Here is a 27188-nt window from a genome sequence, read left to right as displayed (position 1 = left end):
TATCAGAAAAGGAAAGGGTGCACTAAGCATGATTTGGGAATGTTGGTGACACCATCAAGAGAGAAGGGAGGCATCAATTGCCAGGAGGGATTTCATCGCACAACTAGGACTATGAGCCATGCCAAAGCTGTGAAGTGGAATGAGGGGTGGAGTCCAGAATTTTGCAGATCTGCAAACTCCAAGATGTGGCAGGCAGGAGGGAAGGACAGTGACGTCTTTGGAAGTGGCTGAGCTTCGACTAAAGTTTTATTCCAAGTTTCTCGTGTTTCTCATTTGAATCACAATGCAAGTGTGAGTGGGGCAAATGAATATTGTCCTTAAGTCATGGCATTAGAAAGAAAGATTTGGAACAAATATTGGTTCTTTAAAATGCTTTTCCTTTGGTAACTATAATAACTTCCTGGAGAAAAGACCTATTTTGTTGAAACCTGTATGTAGGCTTCATGAACTTGAGCAAAATAGAGTTGTACTGCACATATGGCAATATGTGAAAACCAATCCTCATCAGTTTAAGTGAAGTATCATTGAAAAGTAGAGTCTGAACATTAGGTATGATGAAAAAGTAGAGCACAATTTATAAGCAGATGTAGTAAGCCTGTTATCTGTCAGAAAGCAGGCTATGTTCTCATGGATATCCAATGTGCCATCTTCTCTACTAAAATGCTAACAATAAATTAGTTTCTCCCTTTCTTTCTGTACTTAATCAGTGGTATTGCATTACCAAACTACAGTTTTGTTTTGTTTTTCTATCCTGCACCTTAGTCTTTCAAGTTGTTGAGTTTTCAGATCAGCTTAATAATTCTGTCAGAAGCAAAGGACCCACAGTTGCCACAAAAGTCTCAGCAGAAACTGGTCTCACAAAGTATTCTCATGAGTTCAGATGAGTCATCTAAACTTCTCAAGTAGTTAGAATTTCTCAAGTAGTAGACTAGGTAGAAAAGAAAATAATTGAGATGGGAGAGAGTGTTAAAACCCACATGTTCTGAATAGGGAGGTCAGTCAGATCTAGAAATGTGGGCTATTTTGAGGGGATGCAGATAAGCGACACTCAAACTCTCTTATACCTCAATCATCAGTGACATGTGCCACTGGAGGAGGACACAGCAGTCTGGAGGAGGGCATAGAGCCTTCTGATTTCCTAGCACCCAGACTTGCTGGCACAGGTCTCTCAGCACTGTCCGGGCTCTGCCAATGCAAGCTGGTGCTGCTCTGCAGCCTGGGTGCTTAGTGCACAGCTACTGAAAGGAACCTTGGGTATGAAGGGAATAAGCTTTTATTCTGGAGTTTCCCATACCCTCAGTTTTTAATCCATCTTATTTATAGAGTTCATAGAACTTTAAAATAGTTTAATATTTGATAGATAACAGCCAGCTAGATGAGAAATTATGCTATTAAATATATTCAACCTTGCTCACAGATATGCTTCTTACAGATATGCTTTCAGATCAAGCACATTCATTGCAATTATTCTTAACCCATCTATAAATATTTCAACTACCTATTCTTAACTACCAACTTCAAGATCTGCAAAACGGTTCAGTAAAAAATGAGTAAGGTTATGAAAACAGTCATAAACAGGGTAGGGCCAGGAAAGGTAGTAATTACACTCCTGAATGCTTTAGATTGGAGCTAATTATGGTAGAAATACAAAATCAAAGCTTTAATGCCAGAGTTCAAACACAATTGCCTAATTAAAACTGAGTTATGTATTGACTGATAGTGATAAGGTATGGCAAAAAAAAAAATGCATTTAGGAAGGCCTTCACAATTGGCACTTCTATAAACTGCTGGTGGGTGTGCACCTTAGAGAAACCTTGATTGAGGAATTACATGTTTGGGAATCTACTATCCAGAATTACTTGAACATGAGTGTGAGAATAATGTATATGAGAATATTTACTTCAATCCTGTTTTTCCCATAGAAAGTTGGATTCAAATTGAAAATCCATTAAAAGGAATTTCATTGAAAAAAATTAAGGAACATGAGACACTACGCAGCCTTCAAATGAAATGAAGGAGAAGGGGATGCAATTGTACTAATCATATAGTATAATTACTGTTGTAAAAAACAACAACACCACATATACATATATATCAATGTCAATATACACATAATAATGTCTGGAAGAATATGTTCCAAGTAAATAGTGGAGCTCAGTATTGGGGACGACAATGAGTGGCAGAGAAGATTGACATATTAGCTTATACGCCTACATAATTCTGTTAAATTTTAAAAATAGTAGTTATGTATTACTTTCACAATTAAAATTACAAAGACTTTTTTTCAAAATAAATATTTTAAATTCTAGGTCCTTAACTTAGTAACTGACAAATTAAGTAAAAGCCTCAGAATTAAAGTTTTACATACCTGCAACTTTTAATTGGCTTCTAGGAAAGAACATATGAAATCTACTTTTCATGCCAATCAAGTTCTGCCCCTCCCACGCACAAGGGGGAATTTGTGCCGGGTGTGAATTGACATATTTCACTTGCTGACACTGAAGCATTTGGCTTTGATTAGAATCCAACTTAAATATTTACTTTATATTCAGAAAATAATGAAAAATGAAATGACACTCTGGAGATTAAAATGCATATTCTTGAACAGAGAGGGGGAGGATTATAACACATGACTGTGAATACAATCACTGGATTTTAAAAACACAGAAAAATTCCTGTTGAATTAAAGCCCCACATACCTATTCCCTAACTAAAACTATGGGGGGAAAATCATAGTCAAAGCTTTTTCCATAAATACAGGATAGGCACCTAATCCAGTTCCCCTATTATAGAAAAAAAGGCATAGTTTTAAAATATTTTTTTCAGTAGAGGAATAAGTGGAGCTATGCTATCATACTTTAAAATTTGAAGTACTTTTAAGGGAAAATAGATGATAACACAATATTCCTTAATGACAATAGGCAGGCAACATAGCAATTAAAGAAGAACCACTTAGTGTTTTTATCTTAAAAGCCCTTATAACAGTTTGCTTTGTCATCAGCTGTGGCCTACCCAGGCAAAGTTAAGTGAAAAACAAAGAATACATATAAATGAATGATTTGAGGAAATAATTACTTTGGTCTGACATAGCTAGACATTTTAGGGAAATTGGTCTGCCACCTTAATGAAATTATCAAGATAATCTTGTGTTTTCCATTTTGTCTTTTCACTTCACTGACCAGGACTGTGTGCACATAGATGAGAGCGGACCATAACTTGGCCTTTACGGTGACTGCTATTCATGATAAAGCCTCATGGCAATGGTCCATATGGGCACTTTCAGGTACTTAACCATGTGTGCACAATGCTACCATCTGACTGTGTCTGAAAGAATGGCACAATTTTCTCTGTTGGTATTTCATAACTAACAAAAGCATGACCTCCTTTGGTACCAGAGTACCTTGCTCCTCCATAAACATATTTTGAATTTCAGTTGGATTTTCCTTCCTGAACGTGAGATGGACACTATGCTAGGATAAGAAGCATGAGTTTTTAAAAATCATTGGAAAATTTGAAAGGTCATGGTTGGATAGTATGCTCATTTTGTTCAGTTATTGCCTTGAAATCCTATATTCTGATACGTTGTTATTGTATAACATCTTTTGATGTTGCTCTACCACTTTGATGAAATGGAAAATAACTACTCGTGAATATAAGAAAATGGCCTTTTTGATGGTTTTGGTAAACTCTAAAACTGTAAGAATTATAAGATATTCAGGAAGTGCTGGTGGTTTCAATGAGGAGTTCTCAGAGAAAACTCAACTCTAACTACCAAAAATGTTTTGAGCAGCCTAGACAATAAGATCAAACTTGGATAGAAGTATTATCTTAAACATTCATCTTAAAACATAAAACATTAAACCTTCCAGTGTTCAGAGAAATATAGCTGTTTCAAATTGAATAGTCTCATAATGTTCCATTTTTTCATAAAATAATAAAATTTAAAAATTTTACCTTTCCATATTTCTAATCTTTAACTATTGTTCCAACCATAAAGATGAATAAAATAAATGAAGAGGCTATTAAACCAGACATTTGTAAAGATTTATCTGTCCCCATTGAATCACTTGTTTTGCAAGTGACATTTAAAACTCCAGAATGATTTAGGCAGGTATGGGACAAAGTTATTTTTACATTTCAAGAAAACAGCTTTGTAAAATAGTAACAAAAGGCTTGTGCAGAGAGTAATGAAGTTGTATTAAACACCAATTTAAAAATATATTCAAACTTGTGGAGAATTTGCTCTTGTGAAACTAATGTACTGATTGTAATAACAAATCTTCTTCTATGTACAAACTAATGAGGTCCGACTGCTTCTGGAGTGAAATACATGGATATTTTGAGCAAAATTCATGGATAAAGATAAATGCCTTGAGATCTCAATTAATTTTTCTTTTTCTAGAACTCCTAATATACAACATAAATTTCAAGGTTGATGTATATCAAACAATACGCTTTTTGCTTCTTAAACAAGTAATGGGTTTGACTGATCTTAAAGAAACACTTACCACATAGTTCTTCTGTGTCAAGATTGCTGAAACGATGAAAAAAAAAAAACAGTGTTATTACTTTGGTAATATTTTTAACTACGTTTTTAAATAGTTAAATACAGTTAGTCTCCAATCTATGTTATCAATTGATAGTATGTAGTTAGGGTATTTCTCTTATAAATTCTACATTATTTAAGTAGTCATAGGTCAATTAACAATGATTATGTCAGATTCTTTGGACAAATAATTCCTGATATTCGTGGTTTTCTCTGCAACAAGATGGGGAAAAGAATGCATTTTGGTAAAGAATGTAGGCTCTGCAGCCAGAATGCCTGAGTTCAAATCCTGACTCTGCAATATACCTTCGGGGGGCGGAGCAAGATGGCCGAATAGGAACAGCTCCAGTCTCCAACTCCCAGCGCGAGCGACACAGAAGACCGGTGATTTCTGCATTTTCAACTGAGCCTCTGCTGCTGACACCCAGGCAAACAGGGTCTGGAGTGGACCTCAAGCAATCTCCAACAGACCTACAGCTGAGGGTCCTGACTGTTAGAAGGAAAACTATCAAACAGGAAGGACACCTACATCAAAACCCCATCAGTACATCACCATCATCATCAAAGACCAGAGGCAGATAAAACCACAAATATGGGGAAAAAGCAGGGCAGAAAAGCTGGAAATTCAAAAAATAAGAGCGCATCTCCCCCGGCAAAGGAGCGCAGCTCGTGGCCAGCAACGGATCAAAGCTTGACGGAGAATGACTTCGACGAGATGAGAGAAGAAGGCTTCAGTCCATCAAACTTCTCAGAGCTAAAGAAGGAATTACCTACCCAGCGCAAAGAAACTAAAAATCTTGCAATATACCTTCTATGTGACCCTGGATACTTTACATCTCTGTGTCTCAATTCATCTGACCCAAGATGGGGATAATAATAATTTCTGGTTGATGGGATGCTGTAGGGTTTAAATGAACTAATACATGAAGCACTTAACTGTAATTGGCACAAAGAAGGCACTGATGAATGTTAGTTATCATGAGTCCTGACTTGATAGAAATGCTAGAATTTCCTTCCTAAATTCAATCTTTGAGGTAAGTTTGATTCAATACTTATTTCATACGATTTCTAAAACAAAATAAGAAATTACATTACTAATCAACAATATAAACCTATTACTCTTAAGAAGGCAAATGCAAAACATCAAGATGAAATGTTAGCAAATATAATACATGACTATAAGAATAATGTCCTTTACCAAGAAAGGTATGGTACAGGAATGCAGATGGTTCAATATCAGGTAATAAATCAATATAAGTTATTACACCATAACTTAAAGGAAAAATGATCATACTAACAAATGCTAAATGGGAGTTTCCTAAAAATTTAACAGTAATTCATAAGTTTTCAAAAGTTTAAATGAAACAGAAATAGAACTTAACCTTGTAAAGATGCTGAAGACTATTAAAGAGCAACTGCTAACATTAGTAGTTAACTGAAAATCTTGACTTTATATAGTTGTCACATGTCAATGCTCAATGTAAATATTCTTCCTAATCCAGTTGTCCTTTAAGTAGTAGCCAGGTTTGCTAACCAGGAGAGGCATTGGTATAAACATTCCAAACATTGGGTGCTTTTACGAGCTCTGTCACTCATTTTTAAAAGTTATTTTAAACTCAGTATTTCATTCTAGACACTAAATATTTGATCTTAGATAAATCATATCTTCATAACTAAATGAATATTTTTGCAAAGTAATATTTGCCACCAGGTAGAATATGTTAAGTCTTCTCCAGTAATTTCGATGTGGGCTCCTATTCATTAATTCATTCCACAAACATTTATTGCTATGTTCCAGGCATTATTCTAACTGCCATAGATGCATGAGGTTGCAATAGATACAAAGATGTATCTGTCAGATTACTTGTCTCTAGAATCTCAACTTAGAAGTAGACTCATACAGCACATAAATAATTTCAATGCAATAAAATAGTTGTTATGAGGGAAATAGAGAATTGGCAAAAGGTGTCAGGAAATACATCATAGAAGATAAAATTGTCAAGCTAAATCTCAAACGTTAAATTGCTGAGCTAAATCTCTAAATAGGAGTAGAGGAGGCAGGCAAAGGAAGAACATTCTGGTTAAAAGAAACACCGTTTGTAATAAAAATTAAAAGTATGAAGAGAATGTCATTAAATATCGGAAAACCGAGTAATTTTTTTAGTTAGAACATAGGTCAATAATGAGAGAATGGAACTAGACAATAAAAGGTCTCATATGATAACCTAAGAAGTTTCTACTTTACCTTTCTGTCAATTTGGAATTATAGAATACTTTTTAAAAGGTGAATAACATGGTTATATTTGCACTTTAAACAGGCCACTGACGGGTTGTTGGTTGGACAATGTATTAGTCTGTTCTCACATTGCTATAAAGAACTACCGAAGACTGGGTAATTTATAAAGAAAAGAAATTTAATCGGTTCATGATTCCACAGACTGTACAGGAAGCATGGATGGGAAGGACTCAGGAAACTTACAATCATGGCGGAAGGCAAAGGGGAAACAGACACCTCTTACATGGTGGAAGCAGGAGGAAGAGAGAGAGAGTGAATGGGGAAGTGCTACACACTTTCTAAGAACTAGATCTTCTGAGAACTTACTCACTATCGCAAGAACGGCAAGAAGGACATAAGCCCCCACCATGACCCAATCACGTCCCACCAGGTCCCTCCCCAACACTGGGGATTAGAAATTCAACATGAGGCCAGGCACGGTGGCTCAAGCCTGTAATCCCAGCACTTTGGGAGGCCAAGACGGGTGGATCACGAGGTCAGGAGATCGAGACCATCCTGGCTAACATGGTGAAACCCTGTCTCTACTAAAAAGAATACAAAAAACTAGCCGGGTGAGGTGGCGGGCGCCTTGGGAGACTAGGGCAGGAGAGTGGCATAAACCCAGGAGGCAGAGCTTGCAGTGAGCTGAGATCGGGCCACTGCACTCCAGCCTGGGCGACAGAGCGAGACTCCATCTCAAAAAAAAAAAAAAAAAAGAAATTCAACATGAGATTTGGGTGGAGACGCAAAGCCAAACCATATCATTCCTCCCCTATGCCTCCCAAATCTCATGTCCTTCTCACATTGCAAAATTCTATCATCCCTTCTAACAGTCCCCCATGTCTTAACTCATTTCAGCATTAACTCAAATGTCCAAGTCCAAAGTCTCATCTGAGACAAGGCAAGTCCCTTCCACCTCTGAGCCTGTAAAATCAAAAACAAATTAGTTACTTCCAAGATACAATGGGGGTACAGGCACTGGCTAAATACTGCTATTCTAAAAAGGAGAAACTGGCCAACACCAAAAGGGCTACAGGTCCCATGCAAGTTTGAACTTCAGCAGGGCAGTCATTAAATCTTAAAGCTCCCAAATAATCTCCTTTGAATCCATATCTCACATCCAGGCCACACTGATGTGAGGGGTGACCTCCAAAGGCCTTAGACAGTTTCAGTCCTGTGGTTCTGCAGGGTCCAGCCCCTGTGACTGCTTTCATGGGCTGGCATTGAGTACCTGTGGCTTTTACAGTTACAAAGTGAAAGTTGTCAATGGATCTACCATTCTGGGGTCTGGAGGATGATGGCCCTCTTCTCACAACCCCAGTAGGCAGTGCCCCAGTGGGCACTCTCTGTGGAGTCTCCAACCACATATTTCCTCTCTGCACTGCCCTAGTAGAGATTCTCCATGAGGGTTCTATCCCTGCATCAGACTTCTGACTGGATATCCAAGTACTTCCATTCATCCTCTGAAATCTAGACAGACGCTCCCAACCCTCAGTGCTTGCCTTCTGCACACCTGTAAGCTCAACACCATGTGGAAGTTGCCAAGGCTTAGGGTTTACACCCTCTGAAGCAACAAGTAGAGCTGTACCTTGGTCCCTTTTAGCCATGGTTGAAGCTGGACCAGCTGTGGCCGTGATGCAGGGCTCCATGTCCTGAGACTGCACAGAGCAGCAGGGTCCTAGGCCTGGTCCATGATTTTTCCCTCCTAGGCCTCCAGGCCTATGATGGGACGGGCTGCCACAAAGGTCTCTGAAATGCCCTAGAGGCATTTTCTCCATTGTGTTGCCTATTAACATTCAGCTCCTCTGTACTTATGCAAATTCCTGCAGTGTTGAATTCCTCTCCAGAAAATACGTTTTTCTTTTCTAACACAGGGATGGGCTGAGAATTTTCTAAACTTTTATGCTCTGCTTCCCTTTTAAATATGAGTTTCAGTTTCGGATAATCTCTTTGTTCTCATATATGAGCATATGCTGTTAGAAGCAGCCAGGCCACATCTTGAATGCTTTGCTGCTTAGAAATTTCTTCTTTCAGATATCCCAAATCATCTCTCTCAAATTCAGAGTTTCACAGATCCTTAGAACAGGGGCACACTGCTGCCAGTAACTTGGCTAAAGTATAGCAAGAATGACCTTAACTCCAGTTCCCATCTCCATCTGAAACCACCTCAGCCTGGACTTCACTGTCCATATCACTATGGACATTTTGGTAACAACCATTTAACAAGTTCTAGGAAGTCCCACTTTCCCTCATCTTCCTGTCTTCTTCTGAGCCCTCCAAACAGTTCCAACCTCTGCCTGTTACCCAGCTCCAAAGTTGCTTCCACATTTTCAGTTATCTTTATAGCAATGCCCCACTCATCTCTTACCAATTTTCAGTATTGGTCCATTCTCCCATTGCTATAAAGAACTACTTGAGACCGCATACTTTATAAAGAAAACAGATTTAATTGACTCAAGGTTTTGCAGGCTATACAGGATGCATGGCTGGAGAGGCCCCAGGAAACTTACAATTATGGTAGAAAGGAAACAGGAAGCAAACACATCTTATATGACAGGAACAGGAGAAAGAGAGAGAGTGAAAGGGGAAGTGCTACACAATTTGAAACAACCAGATCTTATGAAAACTCACTCACTATCACAAGAACAGCAAGGGGGAAATCCACCCCCATGATCCAATCACCTCCCCCCAGGTTTCTTGCCCAACATTGGGAATTATAATTCAACATGAGATTTTGGTGGGGACATACAGCCAAACCATATCAGACAGAAAAAGGGTGAAAAGGGGGGCAACAGAACAGTTTGCAAGTTATTTCTACAGTCCAGGCCAGTTCGCAGAATGGGGACTATAATCCAAGTGGCACACAAGGCCAGTCACTGAAGGGGCAAGAAGAAATATTTGAACTTCTATTTGTATTTATATTTACTATTAAACATTTTTATGATTTTACAATGGGTAAATGTTAATACAGTGGTGCATTTGTATAATTGATAAATAAATCTATATACCTATATCTGGATTGCAAGCTAAAAAGCAATACCTAATAAGGGAGTTTGATCAGTAACAGTTCGGAAGTCTAGGAATGATAGACAGAAAGAATAGATGTATGCAAAGGATTCTGAGGTAAAAACCAGTGAAACTTGAAAATGTATTAAAGTCAGGATTAGATAGCTTAGAAATTTTTAATAGCACCATTGCAAACATTTTGGTCATCAAAACATGTCATTTTCCTAATCATAGTGTTTTAATAGCAGTTCAGACTTGAAAAGGACATAAAAGTTCACCTTGTTTTTATATTTGTTTTCCTCAGAATGGTTTGCAGCTTCATAATGAGATTTATTTTGAATTTCCAAAAGAATGAACAGCCCTAATCCATTATTGAAAATGAAATTACTTGGAATATATCATACAACACAGCAGTTTAGAATAATCTGCATGACATTAGTTCTACTTGTTCCTTAATAAAAGCCAGGGTTTATAAAATACTATAGTGTTTGCGGCCTCAAATATTCCTTTATTCAGCTGTTTTTGTGCTACGTTGTTAGTAGTGGGTAGTAAAACACTGTTGCAGAAGGCTTACATGGGTGAATTCTAGTGGAATTCATTTCTTACTGTGATATATATATCCATTCTTTAGTAATACAGAATTTTAAAAATAATATTAATCCATAGATAAGCCTAGTGTACATCTGATAGCATGCAATATTTTCCTGCTGCTTCTTATGTTTACAGCAGGAAACTCTATTTTAGTGATGCCATAAAATTTTAAAAAAAGCTAAATGGAAAGATGAATGCTGGTTACATAGTAAACATATTCCTGTTGAAAGAGAATCAGAGGGTTGTTATACAAGAATACATTCTCAGTAGATGCCAAAGAAAAGTAAAGAACAAAGATGTTAATCCCAGCCTGACTGACAATACTGAAAAGAGTGAAAACAAAATAAATGCTCATTAGATGAATACCTAATTAAATTATGTATCATTGTAAAATCATTAAAATATATCTAAAGGGGTGTCAATAACTTCGTAAAGCTATGTTTAAAAGTTATGTAAATATTAAGCCAGATTAAAAATAGTATGCATTAGTCCTTTTTCACATTGCTACAGGGAAATACCTGAGACTGGGTAATTTATAAAGAAAAGAGATTTAATTGACTCACAGTTCCACATGGCTGGGGAGACCTCAGGAAACTTGCAGTCATGGCAGAAGGAACCTCTTCAGAGGGCAACAGGATAGAGAATGAGTGCCAGCAGGGGAAATGCCAGACATTTATAAAACCATCAGATCTCGTGAGAGCTCACTCACTATCATGAGAACAGCATAGGGGAAACCACCACCATGATTCAGTGACCTCCCACGACACATCGGGATTATGAGGATTACAATTCAAGATGAGATAAGGGTAGGGACACAGCCAAACCATATCAAGGCATATATACAATGACGAAAACATGTATTTTTACAGGCTCAGAAGAAATGAGCAGCAATAGCCAACAGTGGGCCACATTGCTTATGGATGCTAGGGCTTCTGGTGGGTTTGCTCTTCTGTCTATATAATTTTCCATATCTTTGTTTTCTCTAATCATTAGGTTTCATCCATAATGGGAAAAATAAAATAAACATTGTGATTAAAAAGAGAAGAAATCAGGAAACATAAGAGGCGTGAAGCATAAAAGGTAAGTTTCATAGTTATTTTGTTCTTATTATTTAACTTCCTATGCACTTATTTGGTATAAATTGCATTTGATATGTCAGTTTGGACAAGACTCTCAATTTTGCAAAAAGCCACAACATACACAATTTAACTCCATTCATTTACAATCCTTAGGGGCAGCTGAAGTTGTTCTGACTTTATTCTTCTGTATTGGGCACTCCAAGTTCTGATGATCCAAACTCCTAAGAAATATGTTTATTGATCAGGAAAATAAAAAATATTTGGGATATGCAGTCTGACATCTTCTGGGAATTTAGAATACTCCTAGTACTCCCCTTTTATATGCCAACTCTCAATTCTAGAGTACGATCTCAAAACAATTTTGCATTCAGGTTAATATTCTTAGTTGTCTCTCTTTGAAGTGTTTTTCTACAGATTAGCTGTCTTTATTACTTCAGTTTATTTATTTATTATATTATACTTTAAGTTCTGGGATACATGTGCAGAACGTGCAGGTTTGTTACATAGGTATACACATGCCATGGTGGTTTGCTGCACCCATCAACCCATCGTCTACATTAGGTATTTCTCCTAACACTATCCCTCCCCTAGTCCCCCATCCCCCATCAGGCCTTGGTGTATGATGTTCCCCTCCCTGTGTCCATGTGTTCTCCTTGTTCAACTCCCACTTATGAGTGAGAACATGCAGTGTTTGATTTTCTGTTCCTGTGTTGGTTTGCTGAGAATGCTGATTTCCAGCTTCATCCATGTCCCTGCAAAGGACATGAACTCATCCTCTTTAATGGCTGCATTGTATTCCATGATGTATACGTGCCTCATTTATTTATCCAGTCTATCACTGATGGGCATTTGGGTTGGTTTCAATTCTTTGCTATTGTGAACAGTGCTGCAATAAACATATGTGTGCATGTGTCTTTATAGTAGAATGATTTATAATCCTTTGGGTATGTACCCAGTAATCAGATTGCTGGGCTAAATGATATTTCTGGTTCTAGATCCTTGAGGAATCGCACACTGTCTTCCATAATGGTTGAACTAATTTACACTCCCACCAACAGTGTAAAAACGTTCCTATTTCTCCAAATCCTCTCCAGCATCTTTTGTTTCCTGACATTTAATGACTGCCATTCTAACTGGCGTGAGATGGTATCTCATTGTGGTTTTGATTTGTATTTCTTTAATGACCAGTATCACTTCAATATATAAATAAGAACAAAGGATTATGACTTCTTACTAAAAAACCACTGTTTTAAACTCCTCCTGTGCATTTCCTGACTATATTTAAGTTTATTTTTAGCTTCCTCTGCTTCAAAACTAAAATTTCTATACACCATGAAACTAATTATGAATCTTTAAATTCTGGGTCTTAACTCATGTTTTACTGAGTTTTCTCTTCTTCACCCATCAGTCTGAATATTACCAGTGCAGAATAATTTTTTTTTGGGTTGGCAAAATAGTCTGCTAAACACTGCTACACCCGTTAATAGCCTAAAAGGGTTAATTGGGTCTTACAAAAACATTTACAACAGGCTGGGCGCGGTGGCTCCAGCCTGTAATCCCAGCACTTTGGGAGGCCGAGACGGGCGGATCACAAGGTCAGGAGATTGAGACCATCCTGGCTAACACGGTGAAACCCCGTCTCTACTAAAAAATACAAAAAAAAACTAGCCGGGCAAGGTGGTGGGTGCCTGTAATCCCAGCTACTCGGGAGGCTGAGGCAGGAGAATGGTGTAAACCCGGGAGGCAGAGCTTGCAGTGAGCTGAGATCCGGCCACTGCACTCCAGCCTGGGTGACAGAGCGAGACTCCGACTCAAAAAAAAAAAAAAAAAAAAAAACATTTACAACAGTATTTGAGGCAGGATAATCTGACCCAATAAGCAATATGCTGAGCTACTCTGATGGAAGTAGATGCACCCATTGGTTTATTGGCTGACTAGCAAGTATGCTCAGCCATCATTGTGTTCTCCATTTTACAAAGTAATATTATAATCTCTCAATTCATAAAGATAATTTGAGCAGATTATGCTTCCATTATCAACAGGTCAAATGTGTTGAGCAGGTTCTGGCACACTAGACAGAATGGCATCAATGAAAATCAACAGATGCAGAATTGGGAGATTAGAAGAATGATCAAATATCTAACCTTGCAAATATTTTTGAGTTGTTCTTAATTCCATGAATTATATTTGTAATTTATCATATACGAATCAGGTTAACAGCAAAGGGACAGTAAAGATTGTAGAAAACACTAACCTAGAAATAGATGTGCCTCCTGCAATAGATCAGGTGCTGCAGATACCAACTAAACTGAATTGAGCTCTATGAACCGGGTGAATTTAACCTAGAAGAATGTGGTGACATAATAGATGCAACAAAAGGGATAACAGGAACAGATGTTATTCTGATAGCCCAATAGACAGGAGCCAATTGTTTCAGTCACCACAGTACTGAGTCCATATCTGAACACTAGGCCTAGCACAAACACAAGCCTGACTTCTAGAGGAACAAGGATATTGTATGGATTATTAAATAGCGGTTTGAACTGTGCAATGAGCTGAGAAAGCCATAACCAGGGTAGAAGTGGAGACTGGTTCCTATAATGAAGATACTCAGTTGTCAGAAGCAAGATGATACGTAAGGTAAGGCTGTCAACATAGTGCAACATGGTGTTGAGTTCTAGAATATAAGTAAACACAGATGAGAGCTCTTCAAATCCCTTCTGCTTAAGACCACAATTATTCCTAGAACCCTGAGTGGGTCGGAGCCTAAATATATAGAGGGCTATGGAGACTTGTATCAGAGAGCATTTGGCACCAGTTGGCTTGAAGCCTGTCTTACAGAGGGTATAGTGATCATCACACACCCTTCTATCAGAAGTCTATAGGAGTGCAGTCTATAGGAGGTCCCATAAGCAAGACTCTGAACCTCTCTAATTCTGGGGCAAATTAGGGTCGACTATTTTCATATATAAACACAGTACCTCATGTATGAGAGAGAAAATGGAATTGGCAAAACATATCATCTTATTTTTCTCAAGCTGCTGGGGGTGAGCACCTCTTCCCTTTTCGTTTTACTGATTGATTTTTTTCTTATGTCTTCCACCACCTGCTACTTCTCATATTTGTTGGATTCCATGCTCATTCTGCTCAGCCTTTCTTCCATTCTTCTATAACATCATCTCCCTGTCGCTGGGGAACTTGCCCTTAACAATGTTATTCCAGTGGGACTGTGGATCATAGTTCTCCATTTGCACCCTACCCCAATCTAACCCACCCTGGCCACAGACATGTGCATAGATGTATTCTCCTCTCTCTTTGACTGTGAGAAATGGTACAAAATTGAGCACACTGCATAAGTGGGGCTGTTAGAGTACTCCTTGGATATTTTATGTCTGCTCTCTTAGGCTCACCCTTACCTCTGAAGTGGCTAAGATAAGATGACATAAGCCATGCACCATCAAAAGCTATTCCCTCTTTCCCACTACATGGTAGAATCCCATCTACAGCAAAACAGTATAGGACAATTCTGACAGAGAAATAACGAGAGAGAGGGGTAGGAGAAGGAGTGGAACAGCATAAATGAAAAAATAATATTAATGACCCCAAATCCTTAGAATCCCTGTGACAAACTTTACACCAACAGTCTCCACTTTTTGCAAGTCAATGGGTTATCTCATTTTGTTTATGCTATGTTGAGTTGGGTTCTGTAACCTGAGGCTGGAAGGAGGCTGACTTAAACAGAGAATTCACAATCAATGAGAGCACTACCAAGGGGAAAATTAAGCTTTCCATCACATGGAACATACATTTCCAGTCTTCTACTCTGTTCATTTGTGTCTGTTGCTGAGTAGTTTAAGTCCCTCCCTCCATCCTACCTCCCTTCCTTCCTCCTTCCTTTCTTCCTTCCTTCCTTCCTCCCTCCCTTGCTTCCTTCCTCCCTTCCCTCCCTTCCTTCCTCCTTTTTTTTTTTTCCATGAGAAAGTTGTTTCTTATCCATTTCCTTTTCCATCTGAAACTCTTCCAGAGCCTCACAAATGTTCTCCAGAGCAGTGCTTCTCAGACTCTCTGTGGTACAGGATAAGATTTTTACATTTCCAGTTCCTGCTAGATTGATATTTTTGTTGAAAAGTATAAAAATTAATTACTAAATTGTGTGCTTGGAGGTTGTAGCAATATCAAATTGCTATAAAAGTTTCTAAACAACTCAAGTTTTCTTCCTATCTCAATATGAACAAGTAACACTTTGAGGACCAGCATCAGTCTTCGACCCACACTTTGAGTCACACCAGTATAAATAGCTGCTACAGTTCAAGTGGGTTCTAATACTTCTGTTTTAATTTTCAGAATTTATTTCCAAGAAATGTGGGTTGTGTCAGAAACATTAGCACAATACGGAATAAAAACTGGCTTCTATTTCCGGTAGAACTGCTTCTTGTTCTGCCATTAGTAAGTAGTCTCCATTGTCTAATCTCTTAAAATAATTGGATTTTCTAAAATCCAATTTAGTCCAATTTTAATTGAACAAAGAAATAATTCTAGATTTTAAAAACATAGGAAATAATGTAAAGAAAGTATTAAATATAATAACAGTCTCTCATCTCGTTACTACTTAGTGGAACTTCTATATAAAATGGCTCGTTTTGGCATATATAAATTGTTTTTGCTAATAATAGGGGGTTCTGGCCGGGCGCGGTGGCTCAAGCCTGTAATCCCAGCACTTTGGGAGGCCGAGACGGGCGGATCACGAGGTCAGGAGATCGAGACCATCCTGGCTAACACAGTGAAACCCCGTCTCTACTAAAAATACAAAAAACTAGCCGGGCGAGGTGGCGGGCGCTTGTAGTCCCAGCTACTCGGGAGGCTGAGGCAGGAGAATGGCACAAACCCGGGAGGCGGAGCTTGCAGTGAGCTGAGATCCGGCCACTGCACTCCAGCCCGGGCTACAGAGCAAAGACTCCGTCTCAAAAAAAAAAAAAAAAATAGGGGGTTCCACAAAATAAGTGGGTTTAAGTTTCAGAAGACTCACGCACATATTTTTATAAGTACACAAAAGCATCAGAAAATTGTCCTAATTTAAGAAAGCTTGGTGTGACTAAGAATGTCTTAATCTTTTCAAAAATTGAAAAGAGCTCAAAGAAATAAGAATGTTACTTTAGAGAACAGGAAAAATGATGGGTTTAGGGTGTATTTATACTTTTGTATGTATGCATTGAAGAATTGTTTTGCATAATTCTGAATCTGGCATGCCTCATAAAATGCATGCTCAATCTTTCTACTAGTATTCTAAAACCAAATGTGTGGGTTTATTTCAAATATTAGTTTGCTTTTGAGAAATCAGTCTTTGTCACCAGGAAGACAGTATAAGAAAGGCAAGTAGAAACATACCAGAAAATTGCTCAATACAGTGGAGAAAGATTGGGAAGAAAAAGTAAATTCTTTTTTTTTTCTTTCAGATCAGTACTGTGTTTTCACCAAAATCCATACAAGCGCTTGAAGTGGACAAAGGGGGACAATTGATTCTTCTGGGGTTTACATATACTTATGTTACTGGAAGGGAAGATTTTGCAAAAATTAAGCAATATATAAAGTTTAAAAATGTAAAGTGTTAATTATAAGTGAAAGAGAAGGAAGATTACTGTGTGGGAACAAAACACTTGGTATCTATTTCAGTTTTCTCATGTACTCATACAAGTTTTCTGGCATTCTGAACTTTGCATGTGAGTTAGGGTGGGAAAATAAGGGAAATACTTTGTAAAAACATTTTAGACTTTTCATGTACTTTATATTTCCAACATTCAATAGAATTTCTTCCATTCCACTTATTAATTTATCCCCTGAAATATGGCTTTTTAGTGATCTTATATTTTAAAAATTCAGTCTCAAAGAGAAAACAAATTAATTCAAACATAAACAAGTACAAAAGTCTGTGTAAATATGCTGAACAATATATTCCTTCAATAGTCTGCATATGCCCCTTCAGGACCAATAAATTAACCTACATCATTGGTTTGCTTCACAAAATACCTCATTTTACTAAGGTTTCTAAAACTAAAATTTGCAAGTTTATTTCAAATATCAACCTTGCCACTGAGAACTCCATCTTTGTTATCATACACGTAGAATACCTCTGTGTTTAAATGGATAATACATGTGCATTGCACAACATCCAAAACGTAAAAAGGTATCTCCAATGAAACTTGTGTTTTCCTCCCACTTTATTCCCTAGCCACATAAGGACAGCTGTTATTTCCAGTTTCATGTGTGTCTTTCCATGAATATTTTTACATTTACTAACAAATTTATGCATATATCCATTTCAATCAGAAAGTAACAAAGTGTACAGGATATTCTATATTTTGTTTGATTTATTTGAAAACATATCTCAGACATCTTTCTTTATCCATATAGAGTATTACTTCATTGTTTTTAATAGCTGCAGTGTTTTCTACCGTAATTTATAGAATCTCTACTGAATGAATTTAACTGTTAAAACAGGTCACTTCCAAACTAATTGAAAAGTAGCTGATATGGAAAAGACTACTATATTAGTGTGTTCCTAACTATCTTCCTAAGCCCAGACAATTCCCTCTCCAATTCATCCTCCATTCATTGCTAGTAGATGACATCTTATTCTCAAGGTATTACTATCATGTTTCAAACTTGGACTTAAATCTGTATGGCAGAGAATCAAGAGATCTGAGTTTGCCCTGGTTCTACCACTTACCAGATGTGTGATCTTAGGCAGGTTACTTACATTTCTAAGCCAAATTCCCTCAAGTATAAATTAAGGTTAATAATATTTTTTTCACAACATTGTTTGTGAAGATCGAATAACCTAATATGTGCAATGTCTTTAGCCTGGTGCTTAACACATAATTAGTATCCCCTAAAGTGGTAGCTCTTATTCTAAGAGCACTTAGATAATTATGCTTCAGCAGACCAAAGGGGTAAGAGACTCTTGATCATTTTCCATGTGACAGCATTTCCTTTACTCTTAACCATATGGAATTGGTTACTTTTCATCAGGAGAGGATGGTGTTACAAAGCCTAGCCTATTCTATTTCTAGTGATAATTTATATATATGACAAGGGAAAGATAATAAATACATGAGATGCTCTTTAATCTTTATATCTTGCCCTATGTCAGGGGAATTTTGCATGCATGCTTCTTTGAAAGAAGTTCAAATGAGGAAGGGAAGTGTGGAATTACGTGTCATCCCTGACAGTCACATCAGGTTACCTTGAGAGACAGAAGTCCCTATTTACAGAGCTTGCCTGTGGGTCAACCTCTCCTTGGCTGTCCCTCCTAAGATGAACAAGGGAGACATTGTAGAGAATGCCTTTAATTCTCCTTGGACAGGGAAGCAATTGTAATAAAGACCTCATCACAGAAATCAGAGGAGCCAGTGGACGTGATACTTGACTGTTGCCGAATGTTATATTGAATAGAAAATAAAGCAATCTGCAGAAGTGCCTTCTGTCTTCTTAGAGCATCTTAGAGCACTAAGCCTTTCACTGACAGTCTTATAAAAGCAATCTATTAATTAGCGAGAGATCTGTAAGGAAGAAAAATCACCCCTAACATTTAACTTAAAAATTTCCCAAGGAGCCTCAAGGCTAACCTTCCCTCACAATACCCTAAAACTAGGGGAAATATTTTTGCCTCCATAGCTTTGTTCCTGCTCCCCTCTGAATCTTCCTTCCTTCCTCTCATATCATCATATTGGGCTCTTTCAATGCCCTGTGTGTGTTCTATCTTCTTTGCAATTATCTCTCTGACCATCATCTGCATCATCTGCAGCTTTCCCTCTTCTGAACCCTCAGCAGTAATTCTTAATCTTTTCTGTGTCAATGATCACACTGAGAATCTGACAAAAGTTATAATAATCTCTTTATTCATCTATCCATCTAGCAGTCTTAGAACTGAATATATACTTATGTACAAAAACTAGCTTGGTAATCTGAGGATGTGCTAAATCTATCCTTGAAACCCTAGGTTCTACAGCATGTGTCTCCAAATCAACCAACACAGCACAACCTTGTGTTGTTATTTAGCTGATAAATACATGTGTTATCTTTATACTAGTTTAGTAAGTTCTTGAACACATGGATAATAAATTTTTAATGTATTGGCATCATTTTTAAAGTTCTATAAATACTTCTTAAATACAGTTGCCTTCTAGGAGTTAGGAGTGTAACAGGAATAGCGATGAGTCATTGTGCAGTGATCTTCAAAACTGGCTGCCCATTAAAATCACCTAGAACATTAAAAAAGAACAAAAAGAAAAAAAAAGAAAAAGAAAAACACTGATGCCAGGGCCATGACCCTCCTGAGAATTCTCATTTAATTGTTTCTGGGCACAGCCTTGGCCTAGTGATATTTTTTAAGGCCCCAGGCTATTTTAACATGCAGGAAAAGTTGAGAACAACTGGTGGTGGCCAGTAGTGAAATTGTCCAAGTCAGATTTGTCAGGTTTGAATCCCAACTGTTGTCCTCTAGCTGCATGGTCTTAACCAAGTTATTTCCTTGCTCTGAGGCTCACTTGTAAAGTTGCCGTGGGAGTTTGGCTTCAGGAGAGAATATTTCCCTGTACACATTTTGGTGCAGTAATAATCTATGTGTAACTATGTTTTTCTCAGCTTCAAATAATACTATCCTTATTTTAGGATTAATGTAAATCTGAAAAGGTAAAGAGAGATATATTAAATATGTACTTATTACATTAGAAAAAATGGTGAGCTCCGTTTCAATTGGCTGAATAGTGCTGAAACCAGCTCAATTTTCCCACAGAATTAATGTTTATAATTTTTGAATAAATATAGAAATTGGCCCTCCCCATCATAAAGCTTGAAACTTACATTTGTCTTACCTGAGTTCCTTTGTGAGAAAACCAACTACCAGGCCTCTCAGATAGCATCAAGCAACTGAAATTCACCAGATCCCCGCATCCAGTTGGTGAGACACCAGACCCCTCATCCATCATGATTGACTAACCAACCACTTGATTCTTGGTGACCTACTCCTCTTCCTTATCCCTCCCTAATTCCTGTTTTCCCACACGTAGTTATATTCCTTCCCTACTCTATAAAACTCTAATTTTAGTCAGCTGGATTTGAGACTTATCTCCCATCTCCTGGCTGACATCATCCACATTAAAACCTTCTTCCCTAGCAATACTCATTGTTTCAATGGATAGCTTTCGTTACAGCGAGAAACCACAGCTTGGCCAACACCCAGGCATTCAGCAATAAAATGCTGGTGCTGTGACTTGGATTGCAGTGCTTGTGGCTCGGTGGCCATAGGCTAGAGAGATCTGGAAACCTTCCCAGCAGCTGCCCAGCTATATTCGTCCAGAGGTGGGTTTGTGTTTCTCTGTCTTCCCTCACCGCTGCTGGCCCCAACCATATTCTTAATTACTTAAGAAGGACAGCCTTTGAAATTTGACATCTGTATCCATAAAGGTGAGTGTCTTTTATGGGTACTAGACTGGCATGAGAGTAAAAAACACCCCAACTGTTTGAGTTTGAACTCTCGTGGCTTGTTAGTCACTGCTGCAGTTAGATTGTATTTTGATAATTGTTTATTTGTGTACGTGTGTGTGTCAATGTGATCAAGGGAACACAGGATTTGATGTAGGAATGCCCCCACTTGGGTGCATTCTTCAAAACTGGTCTGAATATAGTTACGAGTCAATGGAATGATAGAAAATGATATTCTTTTGTAATGCTGTTTGGCCCCAATATTCATTGGAATCTAGAGAAGTTTGGCCTTTCCAGGGGTCTTTCTGAGGAGTTACATTTGCTGGGTTTTGTTTTTTTTCCTTCAAATTGTGAGTTTTTTATCTTGTATTGTAATTGGCTATGATCATAAGAAATAATTTATTCTCCAGGCTCAGATATTCATGGAAAAACTCTCTTTCTTTCATTAGAAATGTTTTTCTGACAATGAGGAAGTGTTCAGCTGAAGAAGTTCAAAACCCTTTATATAGAGAATTTTACAATTTTGCAAATATTTTAACAATATTAAGTGTGTGAAATAGAACTTCTATAAAATAATTAGAACAGAGTTTTACACTTAATGTTTTAAATTGTGGCAGATGGTACTGTTGATTTCAGGGGACTTCCTTGGATTACTCACATTTCTCTGATGTACTTACTATACCTGATTCCAGTTGGTGAGAAGCATCAGTGCCTTTATTTCAAGATGGATACTACCCTTGATATTTTATTACCGCATTCTCAGTGCTCATGTTGGGGCTTCAATTATTGCTACAGAGCAATAGTGGTTAAAAATAATACTTTATGAATTTATTAAAGGAGATTTTCATTGTTGTTTAAACACGTTTTAGATTAGGATTGACATGTAAAGATATTGTTGCAGGATGATACATTGTCATTTCTGCATTGTGTAAAGTTGTTTTTATTGAAAATCAAGTGACATTTCATAAGAAGTTCTATAACAATTATGCTTCATGCTTAAAGTAAAAATTCTCAGAGTTTAGTTTTAAAAATGTAATTTTAAAATTTCAATCTTATATTCCCAATATTTTCATAAACATATATTTTGATAAAGTACTGAGTCACCACTTTATATCCACAAAGGCAAATAACTAATGTATGAGAATTGAATAATTTTTACTAATTATTGTAAATTCTCCTACTCTTTAAATGAGTAAGAGGTCCAATTTCATGAAAGATTGAAAATAAATTGAATATCTGGTATAATATAGGAGAGGTTGACCAAGGAAGAATTGTAGCTTGGTACCAAGGTTAAAATGACATTTCTCTATTGCTTATTGTTTATGTTAAATTTGATTTCTTTTTCTTTAATTATATTTTTAACATTGCTGATAGAAAATATGTTCCTGTGTTTCACATGAAAAAGCATATATATACAAGTTAAGTATATTGAGTAAAACATTTTACAAAGTCATGCATTTACAAATTTTTGAGAGGTTAGCTACTAAAATTAATTTCACAAGGGAAAGCCTTTGTTCTACAATATACAGTTTTTCTTCTTAGTTTTGAATTAGAAGTGGCATCTGTTTTAGTTCTGAAAATATAACTTGGCTGTTTCGCACTGCGTCTGAATATTGTTTTCTCTAGGAGCGGGATAGATAATTATATACAGTATCATAATATTCTTTGTATCCACATGCCAAATGGGAGTAATATTTATTTAATACTCTTAGATGCCTTATGTTACCCAAACATACAGTAAAAACGTAGAAATTTAGGCACTTGTTCTTCAAGTCAACCCCTTGGGTCTCTTCCAGATGTACTTCCTTTCTTTCCTGCTCTAAAGCCTTTTTAAATAAACCTCCACTCCTGCTCTGAAAAAAAAGTAAAAATTTATGAAATATTTTCTGATAAAAAGTTTATTTTCTGCTTACCATAGGGAATGCGTTCATAATAGTGTATCTTTCCTTTTGTTGGAGTTGGAATTTCTTCTGTTGTCAGCACTTAATTAGTCATGGCAAGTCCTACTTTTAAGACCTTTAGAGATTAGACAACTTTCCATTTCATTAAGTCTTTTGTTCATTCTAAAAGTTCCCCCTTTACTTAGTTCAGAGGAAATCGGTTATCTTACAAGGGAGGTGATCATCTTTAGGAGGCAGTTTTACTAAGCTACCTTGGTACTTGAACGGTAGCAAGTGCTGCACTTTGTCAACACTCTGGGTCAAAGTATAGGCTAGAGATAAGGGTACTGGCAGACTTAGGGATGCGGTATAGACCTGTAGTTCTTTTAAAGTCATGTTTTCAAGGGAATTTCCACAATAATCCACTCATGTGCATTGATCAGACCAAAAAACTCTCCAAATAAAAATCATGAGTGGATTTAAAATGTTTAGATGATTCAATTTCTGTTCCATTACTATTGAACTATATGAACTATTACATTACTTCAGATATTTAAGTATCAACTTTAGTAAGCTCTTTTTGTTATTGTTTAAAGAAGGTTGCCCATGGATCTTTGCCTAATGTTAAAGCTGATCTTGCTTTTATCCTCCTTTGAAATCCTTTCTAGCACTGGGGTGCTTTGAGGGTGATTGGATTAGACTTTGGGATATCATTTCTCAGACTCAGACTTAACAGTTTTTAGAAATTAAATAAACTTTCGTTTTTTTAAAAAAGAAAAGAAATTCTTCTATGCATTCTGCTACCTATATGAACAATACATTTGTTACTATGGTACTGAAGTCAGTAGATTGGAAACCAGTTATTCCTCCTCCCTTTAAAAATTTTGAAAATGTGTTAACAAGTGACTGAAACTGTTACCTTGAACAGAGTCTCCAAAACCAGTCTAGATTTTGCCAAATGTTTACTTTGTGTTTAATTCCAGAAGATTTCTCAAGCTCTGCAATCTAGGGTTGGTAACTGTGTTTCCATTATGCTTGGAGTAAGGTCAGGAGAATGTGCATTCTAAGTAACAGGAACCATTTCTCTTACCCTTGGACTCCCTATCACTTGAAGATTTTACCTCCCCGCAAACACATAAAACAAATAGAAAATATATTAACTAGTCCATCTAAGTTGGCTTCCAATAGGCTCCAGGTCCCTACCAATGTGCCTTTCTACCATGTGAAACCGAGGGACCAAGTCCTGCTGAAAAGCTGGAAATCCCACCAGGCTGAAGACCAACGGTGACCGCAACTGACCACCCACTCATCTGACAAGTTAAGCCATGTATTCACCAAAATTGAGTAAAACTAGTCCCTCAAAGATTCCTCCAGAGGAAACAGTCATGATATTGTGAGCCCTCCTACAACCTTAAATTAATACTCAAAGTCCAGCCAAAGACCTTACACAAGAAATCATAAAGGAACATTCACTTTCCAGGCTGTTATCATTCTCTAGATCCTTCCCGCTTCTAGATGGAGGGATAATTCACTAATCCATATTTCACAAGCTGTTGCTTCATCAGCAACATTATCCCACTGTTGTGGATATGTCACCCAAAGCTCCAGTCTGTTCTGGACCATAGCGACTCCTTAATCCAACCAGTTCATAGCTTTTTGCATATCCCTATCTGCACATTTGAACATCCAAAGACTCCTAAAATAATAGTGTAATGAGTATGCCTTACATGGACCCTTTTAGGGACTATGAAGACCTCCTGTTTCTATTTGTCATCCCAGAAAGGCTATTCCTTACTTTTCCTAAAATAAATAAACAAAAAGGCAAGCACTTTTTTTCTTCGATGGTGACCCAGACAGAACTCCATTTGATCAGGATATAAGGAATCAGGAAGACTCTGGGCAGGCTTGGCTTTACCTGGATTTGGTAATAATCTAACCGATCTCTGGTTAGAAAAGATAGCCTGAATGACTGCTTCTACTCAAGATACAGTGACCTGTGCTCCTGAGGGCTACATGTTTGTTTGCAAACAAGAGAATAGGCCTAGGGCATATAGGTGCCTAGGAAAGTAGACAAAGGGCAATGTCTATTAGGATACTCTGTCACCCCTTTTATAGTAGACAGTGAGAGCTTGGTCAGACATTGGACTAGTTCTTTGAAATTATTCTCCAGGGTAACCAGAGGACTCTTGGAGGGAGACCCCAATTAGGGTGTCCCCAAAGAGTATTTGCCTGGGAGCATTCTTGACAGAACCAGATATTTTTTGGTTACACTCCCATGGCGGGGAGTAGCAGCTCATTAATATGTACTTAGAAATCTCTCCATCACCCTGTGGATTATAGCAAGTGAAGCAGTGACTGCTATTGTTGCCCAAAAAAAGTCTCTAGACTCCTTGGCTAGAGTAGTTTTAGATAACCACATAGCTTTGGAGTATTTGCTCACTGAACAAGGCGGGGGTATATGTAATTGCCAATTCATCTTGCTGTACCTACATTAATACATCAGTTTAAGTAGGAGTACATATTGAAGGATAAGGCAGCAAGCCTCCCAGTTATAACATGTAAAGGAGAACAGACCTGGATTAGGGGACAGGTTTTCAAGATTCCCTGGTATTTTTAAAGTTGGGTCATCTACATTATTAATTATCTTGTTCTTACACATCATGGTCAGTCTTATATTTAAATGTGGCTTAAAATGTTGTTCTAAAACTGTTAATGAAAGTGTCCAGATCATAGTGCTCCAACAAGCCCAATGCTGACCAGGTACTCATGAGTACTTCAATTACAGACATAATGTTTTCATTCCTCATCATTATCCCAGCACTCCCTTTCTCAGCATTAAGCAGCCAAAAGATCAACACCAAGATTCCCTATGATTGATGAACCAGTAATAGAAAGGGGGAACTAAAACCAGCCCAATTTTCCAATATAACTAATATTTAAGATTTTTTGAATAAATATAGAAATTGACACTGCCCATCATAAAGCTTGAAACTTACAGTTGTCTTATCTGAATTCCCTTGTCAGGAAACTAACCTTCAGGCCTCCCAGATAGTATCAAGGATCTGAAACTCACCAGACAATAGCATCTAGACAGAGAGACACTAAACCCCTCCTCCCTTATGATTGCCTAACCAATGACCTGCTTCCTGTTAACCAACTCCTTTTCCTTACCCCTCCCTAATTCCTATTTTACCTTATGTAGCTACATTTCTTACCCACTATATAAATTCCTATTTTTAGTGGGTTAGAGAGACAGATTTGAGACTTATCTCCCATCTCCTGGCTGATAACACCCACCTTAAAGCCTTCTTCCCTGGCAATATTTGTCATCTCAATGACTGACTTTCTTCACAGCAAGCAACTGGACCTTGACCAAACCTCTGCTGTTTGGCAACAATACTAGTTTCCTAACGTCTTTCTATAAAGATGAAGTTGAAAAGATAAAATTGAGTATAGATTTTAATATTGCATTCTCTCCAAATAAATAAACAAATCCTTTAAGAAGTATTAGTGAGCTGCTAATGGAGCTCACTAATAAATAAGCAATTACTCTAAGAAGTATTAGTGAGCGCTATAAATTAAAAAAAAAAAACAAGATTTAAGCAAGGTAATCATTCTCAACTTCAGTTTTTTTCTACTTAAAATGGGTGTAACCGCGTTTAGGATGGGTGGGAAAACATGTAAAGCCCTCAAAATATCCTCCTTCTAACATTCCACTTATTTCTGGTGAAGCAGGGTATTTTCCTGATCCATTCATGGGACTCACTACAGGGGTGCCTCATTTACCCAGCCCGCAGCTTTCAACTCCTTGTGGGAGAGAGCATGTGAGAGAATGAGGCAGGAACTGGAGTCTATGAGTGCTGGAACCAGCTGGCTGCTTCTGCACTGGCAGAAGTGAACTCCACTCACTCAGACACACTGCACTCCACCCCTCACAGGAGGCAGCATGCAGGTGAGTGGTTACAGAAGCTGGGCAAGTGCTTTGGGCCCCAGCAGAAGCAAACTCCATGTAGGCCCCATGGCAGCATCAAGCGGGCTGCCTTTGAACCCTGAAGCCCTAGAAGGTGTGTTACAGTGCTCTTTTAGCTCTGGCATCCAAGGACAGCTTAAGTGTTAACAGCTCAGTGGGTCCTCTGCCTTTTCACATGAGGTGGCTGCCCTCTACCAGTGAGGGCAAAGGGTCAGCATGATAGCCTTTTGCATCCACACTTGTGGCTCTCAAGCTCTTGTCCAGTGCTCAGGAAAAATGAGGTTGCATGAATGAATTGAAGGATGGTAAATGAAGGGGATGTTATTGCTGATGAAAGTGGCTCTCAGCAGGAAGGAGAGTT

General features: G+C 37.7%; 1 protein-coding gene across 1 annotated transcript in view; it reads right to left on the bottom strand.

Annotated features, from left to right (window-relative positions):
* The window catches only part of NECAB1 (N-terminal EF-hand calcium binding protein 1), a 174659-nt gene that overhangs the window by 88209 nt on the left and 59262 nt on the right, over positions 1-27188 (bottom strand). Inside the window, exon 4 of the mRNA XM_003902951.5 lies at positions 4509-4534. Coding sequence (XP_003903000.1) covers positions 4509-4534 — 26 coding nt within the window. The remainder of the gene's footprint in view (positions 1-4508; positions 4535-27188) is intronic.

This window comes from Papio anubis, chromosome 8 (assembly GCF_008728515.1).
Source record: "Papio anubis isolate 15944 chromosome 8, Panubis1.0, whole genome shotgun sequence".
NCBI lineage: Eukaryota > Metazoa > Chordata > Mammalia > Primates > Cercopithecidae > Papio > Papio anubis.
Note: the sequence above shows the minus strand (reverse complement) of the source record. Positions and strands in the feature narration are given on the sequence as shown.